The 18,719-nt window shown below is 43.2% G+C and overlaps 6 protein-coding genes across 15 annotated transcripts; 4 read left to right on the top strand and 2 right to left on the bottom strand.

Moving 5' to 3' along the window:
* The first annotated feature begins 125 nt into the window (after positions 1-125).
* Positions 126-1,304, top strand: tmem258 (transmembrane protein 258). Its single transcript, XM_049723466.1, has 4 exons — positions 126-258; positions 487-596; positions 969-1,097; positions 1,177-1,304. The coding sequence occupies exons 1-3, from the start codon at positions 256-258 to the stop codon at positions 1,093-1,095; spliced, it is 240 nt and encodes a 79-aa protein (XP_049579423.1). The 5' UTR covers positions 126-255; the 3' UTR covers positions 1,096-1,097; positions 1,177-1,304.
* Positions 1,305-1,571: 267 nt separating this feature from the next.
* Positions 1,572-3,719, bottom strand: tmem138 (transmembrane protein 138). The gene is made up of 5 exons (XM_049723465.1): positions 3,571-3,719; positions 2,859-3,222; positions 2,403-2,574; positions 2,248-2,323; positions 1,572-2,180 (listed from the first exon to the last, which is right to left on the bottom strand). The coding sequence occupies exons 2-5, from the start codon at positions 2,984-2,986 to the stop codon at positions 2,068-2,070; spliced, it is 489 nt and encodes a 162-aa protein (XP_049579422.1). The 5' UTR covers positions 2,987-3,222; positions 3,571-3,719; the 3' UTR covers positions 1,572-2,067.
* A 226-nt stretch (positions 3,720-3,945) lies between these two features.
* cracr2b (calcium release activated channel regulator 2B) lies at positions 3,946-9,108 on the top strand. Of its 7 annotated transcripts, none has more exons than XM_049723142.1 (16): positions 3,947-4,051; positions 5,159-5,289; positions 5,419-5,689; positions 5,749-5,860; positions 5,932-6,079; positions 6,222-6,368; positions 6,447-6,537; positions 6,803-6,898; positions 6,971-7,158; positions 7,350-7,421; positions 7,614-7,668; positions 8,149-8,228; positions 8,511-8,573; positions 8,633-8,690; positions 8,772-8,886; positions 9,001-9,108. In XM_049723142.1, the coding sequence occupies exons 3-15, from the start codon at positions 5,432-5,434 to the stop codon at positions 8,787-8,789; spliced, it is 1,386 nt and encodes a 461-aa protein (XP_049579099.1). In that variant the 5' UTR covers positions 3,947-4,051; positions 5,159-5,289; positions 5,419-5,431; the 3' UTR covers positions 8,790-8,886; positions 9,001-9,108. The 7 variants fall into 7 exon arrangements, with proteins under 7 accessions (XP_049579097.1, XP_049579096.1, XP_049579094.1 ...); XM_049723141.1 differs by having other exon boundaries at positions 8,633-8,714; XM_049723140.2 differs by having other exon boundaries at positions 3,946-4,051; positions 8,633-8,886.
* cd151 (CD151 molecule) lies at positions 9,001-13,275 on the top strand. Of its 4 annotated transcripts, none has more exons than XM_049723146.2 (10): positions 9,001-9,108; positions 9,464-9,639; positions 10,632-10,716; positions 10,899-11,090; positions 11,639-11,713; positions 11,938-11,958; positions 12,247-12,351; positions 12,427-12,585; positions 12,644-12,730; positions 12,807-13,275. In XM_049723146.2, exons 2-10 carry the CDS (start codon positions 9,563-9,565, stop codon positions 12,864-12,866), a joined length of 861 nt encoding a protein of 286 aa, XP_049579103.1. In that variant the 5' UTR covers positions 9,001-9,108; positions 9,464-9,562; the 3' UTR covers positions 12,867-13,275. The 4 variants fall into 4 exon arrangements, with proteins under 4 accessions (XP_049579103.1, XP_049579101.1, XP_049579104.1 ...); XM_049723144.2 differs by lacking the exon at positions 9,001-9,108 and adding an exon at positions 9,185-9,261; XM_049723147.2 differs by lacking the exons at positions 9,001-9,108; positions 11,938-11,958 and adding an exon at positions 9,185-9,261.
* A 270-nt stretch (positions 13,276-13,545) lies between these two features.
* On the top strand, positions 13,546-15,329 carry gatd1 (glutamine amidotransferase class 1 domain containing 1). Its single transcript, XM_049722320.1, has 7 exons — positions 13,546-13,716; positions 13,821-13,897; positions 14,166-14,271; positions 14,355-14,462; positions 14,528-14,619; positions 14,698-14,791; positions 14,881-15,329. Exons 1-7 carry the CDS (start codon positions 13,668-13,670, stop codon positions 14,994-14,996), a joined length of 642 nt encoding a protein of 213 aa, XP_049578277.1. The 5' UTR covers positions 13,546-13,667; the 3' UTR covers positions 14,997-15,329.
* chid1 (chitinase domain containing 1) lies at positions 15,033-17,908 on the bottom strand. The gene is made up of 12 exons (XM_049722318.2): positions 17,629-17,908; positions 17,082-17,225; positions 16,873-17,005; positions 16,756-16,800; positions 16,588-16,694; positions 16,448-16,509; positions 16,282-16,371; positions 16,095-16,196; positions 15,812-15,961; positions 15,671-15,751; positions 15,545-15,584; positions 15,033-15,463 (listed from the first exon to the last, which is right to left on the bottom strand). The coding sequence occupies exons 1-12, from the start codon at positions 17,746-17,748 to the stop codon at positions 15,365-15,367; spliced, it is 1,173 nt and encodes a 390-aa protein (XP_049578275.1). The 5' UTR covers positions 17,749-17,908; the 3' UTR covers positions 15,033-15,364.
* Positions 17,909-18,719: the final 811 nt, after the last annotated feature.

Below are 18,719 nucleotides of genomic sequence, written 5' to 3'. Positions count from 1 at the left end.
GTTTGAATATTTTAAGTTTGCTAACAACCCATACGATTACATATGTATTGAGGGTTGGACCGTTTTGCAGAATGAAACGCGAATCCATTGCTGAAATCGAGTACAGTAAATCCTGATAGACTACACGAAGGACAAAATAGTGGAAATGGTAACGTCACGTTGACGTCACCTAAACCCGGAAAAAATCGGGAAAAGAGGCAGTACGTGGCCTTATCATCTTGGACCTCGAGAGGCAGGAGCTCTGCTTTATTCGAAATGGTATAGTTTTGCTTTTAAAAAGTTTTGAATGGAGTTTTTACTAGCTGAAAGTAACTGTGCATTGTATCACCAACGCATAGTGACTATGATGCGTCGTTTGTTTCGAGATTAGCAATGAGCGTTAGCCCTCCCGCGTCTAAACAGCGATTCAATTCAAATAATATAGTGAAGCCAAATTCAAATGATACACGATGAAAGCAATAACATGACCATGTTTTTTGACTGCAGGAACTCGAGGCGATGACCAGATATACCAGCCCGGTGAATCCGGCTGTGTTCCCCCACCTCACGGTGGTCTTGTTGGCCATCGGGATGTTCTTCACAGCCTGGTTCTTCGTGTATCCTGTGTCATGTTGGCTATTATTTCAATGGATTACATTTGAGTATGCTTTAATGGTTAGTCTGCTCTGATTGAGAAAGTGGATTGCTGGCATGAAATCACTTCGGTCTATCAGTCTTGTTTGACTGATTTGCGCACTGGGGCAGTCATGTCACAGGAAAAATTGAGTGTTAGGGACATACGTTTGTCCTTAATCTCAATGTTGACAAGATTGTATAGGTGCTTTTTAAATACGTTGAAAAGAACTTTGAATATCCAACCATTGTTAAATGTTGTCAATTGTGATTGTACTGCATGATCTTCAAATAGCTATACTTGCCAGCAGGTGTCACTCTTTTCACTGTTAAGCACACCTTGACTTTGCTATCAGCTATGAGGTGACTTCAACCAAATACACCAGAGACGTCTACAAGGAGTTGCTTATCTCCCTGGTAGCTTCACTTTTCATGGGCTTCGGTGTGCTCTTCTTGCTACTCTGGGTTGGCATCTACGTATGAAGGTAGAGGATCCTTTGGAATCCGTTTCCTTGTGAAGTCCTGATTCATTTTGGTCATCAGTAAGTGCTGCTGTCATTTCAGGTGGCCAATTTAGATGACGACGCATTCCATCAGGACAACACAGAAACACAGGACATGGATTTTGAGTTTGATTGGACTGCACTGACAATAATTGAGATTGTTTTCAAATAAATGGGGGCTTTGTACAACTTCCGATATTTCCATTCATATAGCGTGGTAGATGCGACGCTGCTATGTCTCTAGCAATAGATACATTACTCCAGTTACAAAACATAGAAGTCTACTAAAGCAACTTGACCTGTAGCGAGGTTATTTGTGACACTCAGACGATTTATTTATGGCCTGTTGCACTCCTGGCACCTAAATCCTGATTAATCTTTGTTAAAAATAGAGCAGTCTGTTTCACCTTGTCTCCTGGATCCCACCGTATTATCTATGGAGGGATTAGACAAGGGTTACAGAAGGAATATTTAATCATTAAAAAAAAAAAAAAAGCAAGACAATTCAAAAGATGCACACTGACATGAGTGAGTTCACTCCAAAATCATGACTGGCATCATGTAAACATTCATACCTAGCTTCCATAAAACCTGGTGAGCCGCCTGTTTCGCCATGAGGGACAAGAGATATGATGAGATGTATGTAATGGATAATAACTCAAATAATTCTTCATGATAGTATTTTGATGCAGTCCTCTATTCAGAGTGCAGTCCAAAGGCCACGTATGGAAGATTACCAGGCTCAATCCAGGTTAATGCATTATGTCACCTTGGTTTACCTGCCCGTGGAAAGTTTTAAACGAATTGCCCGCTTGGGAATAGTAAACAAATAGTGATGTGCTTTCTTTTAACAGATGGGCTTGAGTTGCGGTCACCCTTTTCTTGAGTACGGAACAGATTTCTTGCTTAACATGAAATCTCCAATACGCTTGCGTCCGTCCATCTTTTGTGTCTACTGCCGAGCTCTGGCAAAGGCCTCCCGCAGCCAAAGTGAGTCCACGTAGAGCCTCGGGTCCCCCATGTACTCTGTCGTGCGTTTGTACAAGTAATAATACAACACAGCCACTGCAAGTAGAGAGAAATTTGATGAACGCACGGAAAGACAGGGAAATGTACAACTTGGGCAAATTACCTATCCTCTGGAACACAAAGAGAGCTTGAAGGCCATCCGTCCAAACAAAGCTATTAGGTGCTCTCCATCTTAGATTCTACACAAAAGAGGGAGGGACAACTTGGACTCTGTAGGCATGCTTGAAAGGTTTGTGCAGAGCTCACGTGCTTACTTACCAACACCCAGCTGTGGAGGCAGATGCTGAGGGTCAGGTAGAGAGCGGAGAAAAACAGCAGAGATTTGAAACGCTCCAGCAGCAGAGAGACCAGGCCCACCTGGAACACGTACGTGTTGAACATCATCAGCAGGATGATGATCATGTTGAACAAGATGGCGATGTCCTGGATGCTGCAAAAAGCTTTGAGGTAAGTTGCAAGTACTAACAAAACAACACAGTACATATCAAAAAATAAAATAACCACAAAATCATGTTATGTGCAATTACTGAGTACAGATGTATCCATTTTGTGGTCGAGTGATTTAACATAACAGTTGTATAATAATAAATACATTTGAATACAAACTGCCAATCAACAAAAGGAAACAATGCGAGACCAAATTAAATGTCTGTCCACATTTAATGGGGTTAAAGTTACGTGGAGGAAAAAATATATATATACAAGATAACTTACATGAAGAGCACCAGCTGGATGACGGCCGCTCCTCTCAGCAGTTCACTGAAGGAGTTGACGAAAAGGTCAAAAGCCAAAAGTGTGAGCTGGATCAAAAGCACCAGGGAGTAGTTGCTTGTCTGTAGCATCGTTTTTACATGCACATGAATTATTGATGCTGAAGTTCTGGAAGCACTGCTGGGGTCTATTCACATTGCGAGACAGTGCTGCATACAGTTCTTCCAAAACGACTCTTGTCTCGATCCAGACACATCCTGCGTGGTTTTCTCAAACATGAGATGTTTGCTGCTGATGGCAAGTAGTCCATAAAATCACTGCAGACAATGGATGTTGTTTGAAGTTAGGTCTCCTCATGCTGAATTACCTGCAAGGAAACACAAATGATTATTGTTGAAGCACAGCAAAGCATATAACTGTACAATGTGCAAGGAGCTGCTAGAACTTGATGTAACGCGAATATATAACCAACGTGCTCTAGATGTTACACGCGCATCCTAAAGTTATATCATGGCCTAAATTGAGATTTTGACGCGTTTTTCCTCGCGTAAAGTAGCTCATACAACAAACAATCATTCTGAAATAGGTCACTACAGTATCGTCATCGCCAGGTTGCACAGAGGATCTTGACTTCGAAGAATCGCGTCTTAAGCCCCTAGCTATTGTTGTTTTCCCCTTTGTTATCGTACAAGTGAGGCATCATAAATATACTTACCGACAGAAGCCAGGGGAACACTCGAAATTAATAAAGATAACAAAAAACTCTTCGTGATCTTCGGAAGTGATTTGGAGACACACATTTAGCCCCTAAATGCGTTTCAGCAGTAATGGACGCATTTCCGTATCTTCCATGGTAACGGAACCTTTTACCGTAATACTACCAATGTAGGGATTCTTCAAATAGTTGTGTAACACTTTTTTTCTTTATCACTTATTAAACTTAATGATGCGTACTTTGTTAATAATCAGAACAAATTATATATATTTGCGATATCACACAAAAATACCTAAAAAAAGACACGTGATGCAGATAAGATATTTGTGCTGCACACTAAACAACACTTTACGGTAAAAGCAAAATGCGCGGCAATGGTACCTACTGCCATCTATGGGCCACAAGCAGTACTCGCCAGGTTAGCTCCAAGAAGTCAGTGATCGAAGGTAGTGGACACCTGCGTCCGTCCAGCACACTGTCGGTATGTCAATATTGGACTTTTTTCCACTTGTCTTAAATGCTACTCTTTAGTCTACCTGCATTATCTGAGGATATTTCAAATTAATATTCATGTTTCCACCACACTTTAAGCGTGTTTTGTATATGATTTAGGAATAATTTGAAACACTATATTATGGCAAGTTTGTTTTGGTTAGCTTGTTTAGCTAACGTCACTGACCATTAGAATGGCAGCTGTTTGGTTTTGACGCTTGAAATAAGATTGTCTTGAACATTTTCAACGTGCTAAAAACATACAAATGAAAGTTATTTTGTTACAACTGTTATTGTATTAACCTTAATCCACTGTCCTTTTCTGTGAGAAAACAACTGACATGAAACGCATAACTAAGATTCCAAGTTACCCTGCCTGTACTCTAAAAGCCTCCATAAACTGTTGACATCGTTTTTACGATGGAATTTATCTTATCACTTGTGTTGGGAGAAAGCCGTGAAGGCTTCATAGATCATTTTCCAGCGTTCTACCAGTAGTCACTCTCTAAATATTTATTTTTTTTATGGATAAGGGAACACCATTGTTTGGAGAGGGTTCTTATGTTGTCACATTCAACATGTTCTTGCTATCTAAAGTCATTAGTATAATAAATCACTTAGGGGAATTTGAGGTTGTATGACGTATTTAAAATGCTTAATTATAAGTGATTAACGACCTTGGGAAAGTATTTGCCTGCAGTTGTGGTAGTTGTAAGTTGGTAACCATGCAAATGAGTACAAACTGTGTTTTGCATCTCCTCACTGCAGGCTATCCACCCTCCTCTTCAAGTACAAACAAAGTCAGATGACTCCATCCTGTTCCTTACTTCTTATATTGCCTGTATTGGGCTTGGTTTGTTTATAGTGTATCATCACTGCTGTAAGCCGTACCTTTCTGTTATGGGAAATTTACAGTCACCTTGTGGAGTCTTGTAATTGGCCCTATGATGTGCATGAGTATAAATGACCCTTTGAGTGCTAGATATTTCCCAACACCCTGTTTGCGAAGGAGTCCCATTCAAGTTTGATTAGAAGGTATTAAAATAATGTTCTAATAATTTTCGGATTGTGACATGGAGTCATGTTTCCTGTGCAGACGTGAGTGAAGACAAGTTTGACAGAGCAGCTGGAGATAATGCACGTGTTCCCAGCAGAGTTTCTTGTTCTTGTTTGACAAGGGAGGGAGGACCTGTGAGTTAAGCTGCTGCAGAACCTTGCAACAAAAAAGTGAGTATAACTGTTACTATGGATAAGGGGTTGTTGAAACTGAAATAAATAAATGAATGATTAAAGCAAAGGCAGTTTGATACACACTTATGATGCTCAGGTGCTTATCGACTCATTTTTCTCTTCCAGCATAAGCTACAGTATGTCTACGTGGCTGAATGATGGGGAAGTGCTGGAAGGTCAAGGCAGTGGCGAGGCTGTACCTGTAAGCCCACGACCTCAGAGTCTGTCACCAGGGACCCCCCGACTGAGCAAGGCTCGCAGCCCAGTCGGTTCTCCCACCCTGAGAAAGGCAACAGCAGCAGCAAGCCCGCAGTCAGAGACCATGGGGAAGGCCAAGCAGCTGTTTGCGTTGTGCGACAAAGAGGGCAAAGGCTTCATCACAAAGCGAGACATGCAGGTGAGTGTGGCACAACGCAAGCGAACTCCTCATCTTCAATCTCCACATCCTTTCCTCAGAGGCTCCAGATGGAGCTGCCTCTGTCGCCTGACCAGCTAGAGAGCGTTTTTGAGAGTCTGGACCGCCAGTGCAATGGCTTCATTACACCACTGGAGTTCAGCACAGGACTTGGTGTGCATACTGCAGTTTGGCATCACAGTTTTGGGGGAATAGGTCTCTCAAAAAAGTGTCTTACAATGCAGGTGAGCTGATGGGGACAAAAGACACAGTTGAGCAGAGCCAAGAGCTCGCAGGCAAAGAGACAGACCGGGCAGACTGGTCGGAGGATGCTGCTACAATAAGACTTACAGACATACTGACTGAGCTGGGGATCGACAAACTCTCTGACAGGTGGGAACGCCATTGTTACGACCCAAAACATCGGAGCAGGTTTTGCCATGTTATCGTTTTAATAAATGGTATGAAAATCACAACGATGCTATTGTGACAACAATCTTGTGAAGTGCCACTTTGTTTTGCTGTTGTGTGTCAGTCAACAGGAGCTTTGTTCTGTGTGGTGTGAGTTGCAGAGAGAGCAGCCAGAGCTGCTCAAGCTCCTAGAAGGCATCTTGCTGCACGCTGTCACACATCTACGAGATTCCATCAGAGAGAGGGACAGCCTGGAACAAGCCTTGCGCAGGTGCCGCACAAATGCATTTGCTCACGTTGTGCTTTCTGGCAGACTTTTAACATTCCCTGCAACGTTGTCGCACTCTAGACGGGAGAGTGAGCACGATCAATTTGTTCGGTCCATATATGAGGAAATGGAAACCCAAATCCGAGAGGAACGGGAAAAATGCCTGGCTCAGGTACAGATCAGTGTGTGCTCTGTGAGGGTGTGTTAAAATGTTAATGCATTCCAAAGTAAACATAATTCTGTCGTTTTAACAGTATTTATTCACTCAAACGGGCACGAGAGAATAACACAAATAGCAAAAGGCGACGTCACGAAAAGTCGACTCCAGTAATCAAACAAGCGTCGTTCTCGGCAAACCGAGAGAGATGGATGGAAAGAAAACAACGGGTGTACACCAAAAGGCAACATTATTTTCACCACTGTTCCATTCAAAACAGGAGAGCATCAAACAAAAGCAGAGAGGCATACAAATTGAGGAAGAGTTGAAGTTGCGTGACCACGAGTTGGAGATAACCTTGAGCAGACAGAAACAGGTTGGTGGTAGCCATGGTCTTGCTGATCTTCCTGCTCAGAAAGCCCTGAACACAATTTGTCTTTGCACCAAGCTGGAGAGCAGAATGCAACAGCTGGCCTACGAACAGGCAAACATCAAGCAACAGAACCAGGAGCTGCGCAGCCTCAACGTCCAGCTGCAAGAGCAGGCGGAGCGGAGCAGCCAGCAGCTACAGGCTGCCATGCTTCAGTTGACCCAGCTACAGCTCAGCGCCGCCCAGGAGCAAGTGGACAGACAGCAGTAAGCCGAGACTGATGACACATATCCTGTGTTACAAAGAACATTTCAGTCAAATCGAGATTTTGCAAAATCAAAATAGTTCTTTGTTAAGAAAGAAGTACAGTGTATATATTACCGATACAACCTTCGTAACATTTCAAAGGAGGCATTCTCTTTGAGCATTTCATTGTTTATTTCTTGTCTCACCACAGAAATGTGACTCAAGTGTCACGAAACATACAGAAAGAGAAGGAGAGTCTCCTGAGACAACTTGGTTTGTTGAGGTAAATCAAATGCAAAGTAATGAAAGTTGGACCGACAGTAAGTGCAATATAAGCAGCTCATGAGTGTTAACACCTTTTGGCTCACTTGGAAAACGACACAACATTTTGCGAGGCCTGTGAAATGGTGTCACTCTTGCGCTCGCTCCTTTTTAACATAAGTTTGAACGTCAGGCAAATCCTTCTTCTCTGCAGGGATATGAATAAAAGACTGCGAGACGACAAAGATGCCCAGCTGACAAAGAAGAGGGTTAGTCACCCATGCCCGCTCCTTTCTCCCCTGCCTCTAACCTATGACCTCAGTGAAGACTTTGACAGTGCATGGACTCGTCAGCGATATTCCACCCTAAGATAAGTGTGGGAACGGCTTGGTGGCTCTTTCCCGTCCGTCCCTCTCCTGGTCATCATCGCATTCTGCGGCTTGTTCCTCTTTGAATTCCGTCCGCATCTCGCTCGCATGCATCGGAGACTGATACCATAGCTTGAAAAGACATTTATTCTGCCTTATGGAAGCCTATATTCAACAAAAGACGATGTACACCCTTGGATTGAAATGCCGTGTGTTTGTCATCCACCAATTACAATTCAATGAGTGTCATTTGTGTACTGCTTTCTTGCACATGCAGCAGAATAAATGTCTGCAGAGCACTGGGTTTGTTTTGTCTCAAGTTGCCGTTTGTGGACAGTGTCAAGTAATACCGCTAACGACCTTCCGCTAAACTCCTTTCAGAATCCAAATATGGAAGAACATTTGCAGAAGAGAGGGTCAGTGGTAGGGCACAACTTTCTACCAGACGGTCCAGTGAAGAGGTTTGTGTGACAAAGTCTGTGTGGCCCACTGAGGCAGAAAGACACTAATTGTGCGTACTCCGCCGAAGCCCGCGCCATGAGCGCCAACAGGGCGCAAACAATTCAAAGGCATCACATAGAGTCAATTGCCAAAGAGTCGGACAGGTAGGGAAGACGCTTAACTTGAATGACACTACAGAAGGGAGTCAACATTTCCTCCTGAGAAAAGCGCTGATTGAATCTGATGTCACTTTTTCGAGCAGCATCAACATGTATTCAAGGTGGTCTTCCTGGGCAATTCAGGGGTGGGGAAGAGCTCCTTCATCCAGCACTACTGCAGAGGCCATTTTGGCAGCACTACCACCGGTAAGCTCATCTCAACCTTTCTCAACGCCGCTCCTTTTTATGAGCTGGTTTGCCGCCAGGTGTCGATTTCCAGATGAGGACCGTCACCCTGGGCTCCACCTCCATCACCCTGCAACTGTGGGACACCGCCGGGCAGGAGAGGTCAGTCGGCCTCCTGGTCAGCCTGCCGCTACTCCGACCTCCTCCGCATTCGTGCAGGTTTCACTGCGTGACTGAGCAGTACTACCGCAAGGCTGACGCCGTCCTGGTCATGTATGACATCACCTGCCCCGCCTCCTTCGCCACTGCGGGAGAGTGGTTGCACACTGTGGAGGTGAGCAGATTGCTGAATCAGCTGTGCTTTATTTTTGCAAGAGGTGTGCTGGCTCAATAAAGGTTAAGAAACAAATATACGTACTTAGTGTGTAATGTGACGGGCGTGTCATAGGAGAAGATGTGCCATGGTGCGACGCCGATGCTGCTCGGAAACAAGCTGGACTTGGCCGACAGCCACCACCGAAAAGTGGAATCAAGAGATGGACTGAAATTGGCAGAGGTGGGGTCAAATTTGTCATTGAAAAACTTACTAAGAAAAGAGGGGGGGGGAAATGATATAACTCTGGTCCGTACAGCAACACCAGGCTTCGTTTTATGAGTGCAGCGCCAAAACCGGAGCAAACATGGAGGAACTGATGACTCATATGGCTGAGTATGGACTTTTGAAGATGCTTGACATAGATATTTTTGGATTCATTTTATTTGCTAATGACATGCCATTTTCTTTCTGTGATTTGACATCATCTGAGCACTTTCAATTTGACAACATAGTATTTGTATTATTTGAGTTGTAGTTATTCCAATAGTTTGTACTCCAGTTGATTTGGATGGACGTCACCTTTGCTTTCTTTCAGAAAGTTGGTTGCCCGGCTCGATGGACAACGTGAAAATAGTCCTTCCCTGACAAAGTGTGCTCTACCAAGACGTTGCTGTGTATAATTAGAAAAGGACAAATGTTTGAAAAAGGTCCAACGGCTTCCGTTTGTTCACCTCCTCCAGTTTGGTCACTTCCCAATTCCAAGAACGAGAGGTCAATGTTTTCTTGTTGCGATACAGACAACAATATTTCGAATGAAAGTTGACAAATTTGTACGCTTTTACAATGTTTTAATTGCGTTCAATACAGTTGTGTTGACCCCACTTGTCCCACCCAGTATGTTTGAGTAGGTTCGCTCCACACTCACTTGATGTGGGAGAGGCCAGTCGGGGTGGGGGGGGGCACTCGTGTCGGCTGGGCAAGCGGGCGGCTGCAATCGGACACATTAGTGTGAGACACTTTCAGGCAACTTTGACAGACAGAAGCACAGCGGGCTGAGTGGGATCTTGCAAGGCATTGCGACGGAAATCTTCAATCAGGTGGGAGCGTTTTGGCCTCGCTCGAGCACTTTTTGCATGACACCATAGTTCAAACTAAATCTCTAGGAGACTTTTGCTTGCATGCATGTGCATTTGGTTTAAGGGCATGGAGAGTTCTATTTTTGATTGTTTGTAGGGTTACCACTTCTGTTGCTCATTTTGTAGGGTGTTCTTTTATCTGAAGTAGTTCCGCCTGAGGAGTTAAATTTGGCCTCAGCGCTACAGTAGCTACATATGTTATTGCTGCATGTCATGTGACACAAGCTGTCAAGTATCTTTCCCCAGGACATATTTGATTTCATTAGTGAGCTACTCCTGCTCACTCCTTGCAAGTTTGGGAAGTTTCATTCTTCACGTTTACTCAATGGGGAATACACATCATATAATATGACACTTGAAATAAACTCTTATCACAACTTATTACATTTCATTGCATGCAGTCATTTTTAGAGTTGCTAGATGGAGACTATTAAATGTTCGCTTCAAAGACACATTAGATCAGATGCTGTACTGGATGTGTGCTTTGCATAATAACTATCACAGTGGCTCCAATACCGGCCGGCTCTAATAGGCTCTCTGATGCAAATATTGTTTTAAGCCACCAGTCATTTGTCAAATGTCTCCACACTGTACTGCAACCTGGTCCTTTTATTATTTGTTTTTCAGAATGGAAACTCGGAGGGAAAACTCCAACAAATGTGGGATCATATGTCTGAAGTACATGCTCCTCATGTTTAACATTCTTTTTTGGGTAAGTTACAAAAGCAATGCGGATATTTGTGATTAAAAACAAAAGCGATAGACTTCTTTTTGAAGTTTTCACTAAATGCATGCTTTGAGGATGCTGATAGAAATTTAGTTTCTATTTCGACTTGGTCAAAGAGCAACCTCATGACAATTGTATCAAATGAATTGAGTGGTTTGTTGCCTCAGGTGGCAGGGAGTGCGGTGTTGGCCGTGGGCGTTTGGACTTTGGTGGAGAAGAGTGACTACATAAGTCTGCTGAACTCCAACTTCTACACAGCATCCGCTTACGTCCTCATTGTCGCCGGGGCCGTTGTGATCGTCACCGGTATCATCGGATGCTGCGCCACTCTGGGGGAGATGAAGAGGCTTTTGATTGTGGTGAGGCAAAAAAAAAAAAAAAAGTTCATTGTCTACACAAGGAATGTCCCGTTGAAGATTCTGCTTCCATCTGCTCACGCTGATCTGGTCCGGGGTGGCTTTGAAAGTTAAGCCCGAGTCACCTTGTGTAGCGCGTGCAGCTCACCGGAACGGCCCACACCGAATGGAGCTGCAGTGTGACGTGCCAGGTCACATGGCGCGTGTCCTCAAGAGTTGACATTTTTAGATTTTGGCTAAGGTTAAAGGAATGAGGAGCATCGCAAGCATCCGCAGAAAGCAGACATGCAGAGGCAGCCGGGGGAGGAGACGTGTTGTGGAAATCCAGAAGCAAACCCACTGACTTTCGGACTATGACAACGGGAACAACTTGCTGAAAATATTTCATATCATACATGTCGGACCGCGTGTGCTAAGCAACCTTTTTGAAAGTCAAAGCAAAGGAGGGAAATTGATTCAGTAAAACCAATTTCAAGCCATATTCACCAGCACTACAATATCTGATTGACATGTGTGTGTGTGTTGTTTGTCCTTTTCAATATCTCTTGCAGTACTTGGTGCTGCTGCTGTGTGTTTTTCTGCTGGAACTCGTCGCAGGTGTCTTGGCATACATTAAATACCAAGAGGTAAACTCTTTTACTCCCAACTTTTTTTGTGTGCGTTTGTTTGTTTGTTTGTGCTGTGGGCCCTTTCAATCCAAGTCCAGCGTGACTGATTATTTTTCAATGCCACTGCAAGTTGAAAAGAAGTCAGGTGTTTTTCTTTTTGTCACCATCATTTTAACAGAGCGTTACCATGAATTGAGCCTTCTCACACATTCCTTCTTTGTTCCCCCCTTTTCTTGCTCCAGTGTTTCCCTTTCTGCCAAAAGGTAATCTGCTGCCACTTGATGTATTTTACAAGTGCATATTTGAACTTTCAAATATGTCAGTAGTTTCATTAAAGAGGTGAAACTCATCCATTGTTGCTTCTCAAGACACAAAGTGAAATACTTGACGATATTGTTTTTCATCTTGAGAATTTCCGATATCAAACAAGAAACAATCAAATGAACTCAGAAATGGAAAAGTTTTTTTTTTTGCTTGTAACTAAAGCACCCTCTTAATACATAAATGTCATCTGTGAGATTCTACTTGATGCGCCGCTTGTGTCGTCACAGCTGGATGAGGAGCTGAGGCAAAACTTGAAGGTGACCATGCAGCAGAAATACCAACAAGCCGGGGAGGACAGCGTCACGCAAGCTGTAGACAAGCTCCATCAGGAGGTGTGGATATATTGTAGAAGATCTACAAACTGCATCTTGTTGAAATGGGCCTCATTGGTGTTGTTCCCCTTTCAGTTCCAGTGCTGCGGCAGTAACAGCTCCTCCGACTGGAAAGACAGCATTTGGATCCAGGCCGCCGCACAAGACGGCCAGCTTGTTCCCGACAGCTGCTGTAAAACACCCAGCAGCCTCTGCGGCATCAGAGAGCATCCCTCCAATGTTTACAAAGCCGAGGTGGGTACACGCGTCTGACACCAATTGACTCGCACTATAAACAATATTCTAAATCCAGGGAGGCTGCGTCGTGAAACTGGAGGAGTTTATTCTCAGTCAGCTGTATATTCTTGGCGCACTGGGCATTGTGATTGCAGTTTTACAGGTGAAAAAAAAATCAATCTCCATCCAAAAGTATTTGAAGTACTGAACTAACACTTTCTTTGTATCTTTAATTTCAGCTATTTGGGATGATGTTCACTTGCTGCCTTCATCAAAATCTGAAAAATGATCCCTACTGATGTTGCACTGATGTTGCACTTTTTTAATATGCTTTCAAATAACAAGCTTGCACTTTTAAAGTTGAGCTGCTGGGCAGCACTTCACTATGGAAAATAAGGATGATGCAGGCTTGCTGTGGTTATATTTACATGTACTGTACTGCTGCTAACTACATAATATACTGGAAATACCAACAATAAAAACAATTAGCATGAACATCAATAAAAGGCATTGTATTATTTGAATGCTGTTATGTATTGGTTAATGAGTCACATTTCAAGTATTTGAGAGCACAGGTATGGAAATAATGGCCTGTATGACGTTCTTCATTCCATTCTTCATTCTCTTCTTTACCCATCATTTAGTCCTGCATTAATTTTGTGATTTTTTTTTCAATTGCACAATTAAAATGCCTATCATTTTTATTCATTTCTGATTAGTTTCATTCGAAATGACCGAATTAAAATCATGAAATGAATGGACTATAGGTTATTTAACTATAGTTACATTAATTAAAAATAACAAATTATTCGCTTTTTGAAATATATATAGTTTTAAATTATTTTAAATATATGTCACGATTCTATCACGTTGTGTGAAAAACCGTATTAACGCCCTCTGGTGAGTATAAGAAAGAATGCAGTTTTTCGACGCCGCAACTCGAGATTTTCTTGTGAAGGTCTTTCGGCGGATGTTATGGTCAGCTGACCCGCCTTCCTCCTCACACAACTTCCTTTTTGTCATGAGCAAATCTAAATTTGATTGCTACAACATTATGTCATCGATTTAAGCACAAGCGGGCAAAAAAAAAAGATTAGAAAATGTCTGCGAAGCCAACGTGTTTGATTGTGTTGAGTGCTGCTCCGCAAGGTGTGTTTGACAAGCTGTTCGTTTAAGTACAATTTTTTTTTTTTTTTAAATTGCACTTCATGCATGAATGCTGTAACTTGTGTTTTCTTTTCACTGTTCGCTAGGAGTTTCTGCAAAGTCTTTCCAGCAGTGTTTCAATCTTTGCTCTTCTGTGTTTAACCTCCAGACAGCAACGCCTGCGGTAAGTCTCCTTTTCCTGGATAAAAAAAATCTGCTCAAACTGGACTAAAATATCCAAAATTAAAACGTCATATTGAGGGAGGGAAAAAAAGAATCTTAGCTGTATGGCTTCTCTTAATTCTCCTTTAAAAAAACTACAAATGACAATGCTAATTTTAGTCCTGTTTATTTTTTAATTGGGTTCAACCTTAAACAAATCAAACTAGATGGTATTTCAGAAGAAACACATTTAGCAATGTTACTAACCTAAGCTGTCTTTTTCATTCAAGGGGAAGCCAATTGATTTTGTTGGGGTGGATGACAGCACATCCAGGTGGGTGCAGGACTTTAACATGAAACCTTACGCGACTCCCGCCAAACTTGAATCCATCGATGGTGAGAGTCATTCACTCACTATTTTGGTCAATTACTTTTGCCCGCTGTGTCACCTTGTCGTTTATTGATTGATTTTTGAATAGGGGCTCGATACCAGTCTCTGCTCATTCCCGACTGCCCGGGAGCAGCCACGGACCTGGCACACAGCGGCTCTCTGCACCGTATTCTCTCACACTTCATCTCTCAGCAGAGTGAGTAGAGAGCCTCTTGTGACCAAATAAATGTGTGCATGCTAGTTAAGTGTCGATGTGTGCAGAAGCCGTGTGTGCTGTCGGCCAGGGAGTGGCAGCTCTTTGCTCTGCCACGGAGGGGAACAGGTGGATCTTGGATGGCTATAGTTTGACCGGGGTATGTTCAATAAGCGTACCATTGGAAAATTGTGCAATGTCAATTGAAATGGGTTTGTTGCTGCTGGTGCTCCTGAAGCCGTCAGTGTTTGAACTGGTGCGGAGGCCGGACTTTGCCAACCTGCCTTTAATCGTAGAAGACTTTGTGAAGGACAGCGGTGGCTCATACACAGGCGAGTGCAGCTTCATCATAGCCGATGTCTTGATCGCGTAATTTTTCAAAGTTCTTCGGGAAAACCTTCTATCGAACTTGGTTTTGCAGCGAGCCAAGAGGACGCCGTGCACGTGGTCGCCGACAGACACCTGATAACCGGTCAGAACATGCAGTCCACCTGGCTTGCTGTCAACAATTTAATTCTGCTTGCTAGCGCCAAGTAAGATTAGCTGAGTCACATTTGGCATCACATCACACTGTACCTCAAAGATGAATTTATTCTGTGACCAAACTCAATGCACTTGCACATCAAATCCATCTCTAACTTCATTTATGCGGCACTTTGTCTCCGTGATCGTTTGGATCAACTCAACTCAACTAGCTTGCTTCATCATTTTCAAAACGTATTTGATAGTGAAGGTAATACTGTTGTACTATTCATACACGCTGATTGATTTGTCCTGCTTCACACGCTTCTCCTTTCTTCACCCATTGATTTATTTGCAGTAACTTTGCATTTTCTTTGTCCCAATCAACCATTAAATCCTTTCAGCAGCTTTGTGGTACAATTAAGAATCCATGAGCTGAGGACTCAAAGGAGGTCATAGAAGTAGTCCAGTCCTTGTCCCAGTTCCCACAAGGAGATTCCAGTACCCAGTTTTTTAGCCAGAGCGATCCTCATATACACCGACTGGAAAGTTAGAGTATTCATTTCCACAAATTGTAATTAACATTCAGAAAGTAATGAAAGTACATTTAAATCAAGGTTTACCTTCAATGATGGATAGTACACCACATGTTTTACTCCATTGCTTTGGAAACAAAGAAAGGGCCGATCAGTCCGAGTGTCGGGATGGAAGTCAAGCGGGACTCGTCAAAAAATGACATCCTTACTTACCTCTTGTAGGTAAAATGGTGCTCACCGCTGAAGTCATCCCAGATGATTTTGGGCTTGTGTTCCCGTAAAAGGTCGATGTACCTGCCAATGGTTGCACATGAACACGTCATTGCAATAAAAGACAAGTAGGATGCCGCTCACCTCCCCCCAAGAAGGGGCTCTGTTTTCTGGCTCCCAAAGTCCAGGCCGTATAAATTGAGCCCGAGCAGAATTTTGGATCTCCACTCTTTCTTGGGGGCCAGCTGCATGATGCAGTCGTTCACCCAGGACACGGGGGAACTCGGGCCCGCTCTGACGACAGACACCATCAATTTGTTCAGTTAGTACTGCGACTGCTCACCATTTTCTAATTGACTTTGAGTAAAATTCTTTTAGGATAGGGCAAAATTCCAGATATGATCCCCATGGATTCCATTGTCCTTACTTGGGACCACTGGAGTAGTCGTACGTCATGAGGCTGAAGCCGTCCACTATTGGGGCAAGTTGCTCAAACTCTTTCCTGTCGAACATGCCGGGCTGGCCGGCGCTAATTGGGGCACAAATTCCACACGCGGTCGGTCGGTCAACATTGTCATCGCAGACATCCAACTCGTCTTACTAGCTTCGCTTGCCTCGTCACGGCAGGAGGAATGACAAGGATGCAATTTAATAGGTTGGCTTTCAACGTTTCGCACGTGTGCGTCACCAAATGCACCAGTTCCCTGTTGGACACACATTGGGTCGTTGTCATTTTGGTGCCATTCCAAGGTCAAAAGTTCTCGCCGATGATGGACTCACTTCCTTTTGTTGCCTGCCAGCTGGCTCCACAGCTCCAAGATGAAGCCATCAAATCCCTCCGCCTGCAGTAGCAGACAAAAAAAAAACCCACAAGTCCGGTGGTCCACCAGTCAACTGCAGTGGACTCTGCGCTAGTTTACCTTTGCAACCTTGACCAGCTCGATTCCCAGCTCCTCAATCTCATCTTCACTGGACAGCACGTTCATGTAGTCCTGATAGGACCAGCCGTCAAACAGCAGCCTGGGCACTGTCCACAAAACAACACTGCGTCTTTATCTGGACAAACACAACCAGGCTGGCGTACTCACCGATCTTGACTTTATTGTTGGACTTGCGCACCGCTTTGACCCAGCCTGGAAAGATGCAAGCATTTCGTCAAATCTGAATGACTAAAGAAAAAAAGGAAGAGCGAGCGAGCTGTGTACCCGTGTCATGGTCGTGAAGCCCAGTGACTTCAAAGCGCTCACTCCCTCGTCGGCGAAGTTGAAGCCACACCGGAGACACCGAGGTCATTTTGGGACCAAACAGCTTGGCGATGTCATAACCGTGGGAATTCCACTATGGAGAGAACATATTTTAGATCAGGCAATTATTAGGAGCCACACAGGGAAGGTGTCATTGATCCAAGACTTACGGGTGTGACATAACCAATAACTTCTCCTTTAAAAGTCTTCTGGATGTGCGTCCAATATCGTTTCTCTTCCCTCACGACATCCTTCCAATGAACTGATGTTGTCACCAGTCCCCTCTCCAACACACTCTCTGATGCTGGGGAGACCTGGACACCAACACACAATCCAGTTATACAATAAATGTGGCCCCAAAAAGTTTGGAATTGCCTACGTGAGTAGTTACAGTGGTAAATATACCACAACGAAGTCCCAAAAATTAACACAAATTTTACAACATTACTCTTAAAAACAGTCTGCTTAATTTAGAAAAATGCTGAATTCGAAGTATGTAGAATCACCATTCAACATTACATAGTTAAAAAAAAAAAAAAAACGACGGTTCAGACATTTGACACTTTGTTGTTACCGTACACAGTTTGGCGGAAGAACACGTACTAACTACCGGTCATTCATTAGTTCATGGCTTTGAAATGTTTTTCCAAATAATGGATACTTTTTCATTCCATTTTAACGCAAGGACCGCCACTACTCAAGGTAAACGTTACTCACCTCATTTTCTCGTTCAACTTTGTGCGACTTCTTCAAATCCGTTTTGGAGAGTGTCCCACACACCAAAGAGATGCAGCAGTAGGACACCGCGACAAATGACACCACCAACCTTCTTCTCATTTCCAAATTTCAAAACCAAATAAAGTAGGGAGTTCCAAAAAATGGGGGCTTTATCGGCTATGTGGCTTTGTGTCGTGAACAGCAACAGAGCATTCCCGACTGTGCGTTCAACGAATGAGCAAAAAAGCGGGCCAATTCGGATAGCTACCACAAAAAAAAAAAAAAAAAAAAAAAAAAAAGCAACCCAGCAATTAAAAAGATCAGCAATTATCGGGAACAAATTTTGCTCTGTGATGTCAACACGGCTCGCTCAGTCACTTCCGCCTTTCACTGTTTTCACAATAAAACTTGTGTGAGACGAACGAGTCCTTCCAGTTAGCCAACCGGTTTGCTGTGTCTCATCCTCCTTGCTGTGAAAATCATGATTGTTAACACCTATTTTTTTAGTTTGAAATTCTGAATTGTCACCCCAAAACTATATAATCATTTTTTTCTCATAATTGCACCACATTGGATGCCTCCCTGCTGGTCTGAGGTTAATACTTCATAGAGATCAGAACTTTTAAAAGCATATTTTTTAAGTTTGAAATTCTGAATTGTAACCCCATAAACTATAGAAGCATTTTTTTCTCTCATTCTTTTTTCCTCATAATTGCACCACATGCCGACTTCCTCACACTTTCCAAAAGCATGCATGTTAAGTTCACTCAAGGCTAAATGATCTGTAGGTGTGAAGGAGTTAAAAATGAAAATGAACGTTTTGTAAATTTAACATACCTCAAAGCTGAATTTGATCAACAACTCTCAACATCCACATTTATTATTATTATGATCAAATTTACTATAAAAATAAATCAAATCAAGCGTCTTTTGGCAGCCAGACATTGTTGGTTTGGACCGGCGCCATCACATTGCCAAGACGTCCCGCAATGGACACCAAGTCCCAACCGAGCCACGCTAAAAATGACCAACTGTTTTCCAACAGAGCTCCAGTCTCAAAGGCCACCATTACGGCATACATGACTTCATTT

The sequence above is a fragment of the Syngnathus scovelli genome, chromosome 6 (assembly GCF_024217435.2).
Source record: "Syngnathus scovelli strain Florida chromosome 6, RoL_Ssco_1.2, whole genome shotgun sequence".
NCBI lineage: Eukaryota > Metazoa > Chordata > Actinopteri > Syngnathiformes > Syngnathidae > Syngnathus > Syngnathus scovelli.
Note: the sequence above shows the minus strand (reverse complement) of the source record. Positions and strands in the feature narration are given on the sequence as shown.

Coding starts and splice junctions, on each gene's coding strand:
- tmem258 (XM_049723466.1), top strand. Junction 597..968: donor TTCACAGCCTGGTTCTTCGT/GTATCCTGTGTC, acceptor CTTTGCTATCAG/CTATGAGGTGACTTCAACCA.
- tmem138 (XM_049723465.1), bottom strand. CDS start 2,986: ATGCTACAGACAAGCAACTACTCCCTGGTGCTTTTGATCCAGCTCACA. Junction 2,575..2,858: donor ATCCAGCTGGTGCTCTTCAT/GTAAGTTATCTT, acceptor AGCTTTTTGCAG/CATCCAGGACATCGCCATCT. Junction 2,181..2,247: donor CTTTGTGTTCCAGAGGATAG/GTAATTTGCCCA, acceptor CTCTACTTGCAG/TGGCTGTGTTGTATTATTAC.
- cracr2b (XM_049723139.2), top strand. CDS start 5,432: ATGTCTACGTGGCTGAATGATGGGGAAGTGCTGGAAGGTCAAGGCAGT. Junction 6,538..6,802: donor GGGAAAAATGCCTGGCTCAG/GTACAGATCAGT, acceptor CATTCAAAACAG/GAGAGCATCAAACAAAAGCA. Junction 7,422..7,613: donor AGACAACTTGGTTTGTTGAG/GTAAATCAAATG, acceptor TCTTCTCTGCAG/GGATATGAATAAAAGACTGC.
- cd151 (XM_049723146.2), top strand. CDS start 9,563: ATGTTTGAAAAAGGTCCAACGGCTTCCGTTTGTTCACCTCCTCCAGTT. Junction 11,091..11,638: donor TGAAGAGGCTTTTGATTGTG/GTGAGGCAAAAA, acceptor TATCTCTTGCAG/TACTTGGTGCTGCTGCTGTG. Junction 12,731..12,806: donor TTGTGATTGCAGTTTTACAG/GTGAAAAAAAAA, acceptor CTTTAATTTCAG/CTATTTGGGATGATGTTCAC.
- gatd1 (XM_049722320.1), top strand. CDS start 13,668: ATGTCTGCGAAGCCAACGTGTTTGATTGTGTTGAGTGCTGCTCCGCAA. Junction 13,898..14,165: donor TCCAGACAGCAACGCCTGCG/GTAAGTCTCCTT, acceptor TTTTCATTCAAG/GGGAAGCCAATTGATTTTGT. Junction 14,792..14,880: donor CAGCGGTGGCTCATACACAG/GCGAGTGCAGCT, acceptor TTGGTTTTGCAG/CGAGCCAAGAGGACGCCGTG.
- chid1 (XM_049722318.2), bottom strand. CDS start 17,748: ATGAGAAGAAGGTTGGTGGTGTCATTTGTCGCGGTGTCCTACTGCTGC. Junction 15,962..16,094: donor GACTACTCCAGTGGTCCCAA/GTAAGGACAATG, acceptor GTCTGTCGTCAG/AGCGGGCCCGAGTTCCCCCG. Junction 15,752..15,811: donor GAGCCCCTTCTTGGGGGGAG/GTGAGCGGCATC, acceptor AACCATTGGCAG/GTACATCGACCTTTTACGGG.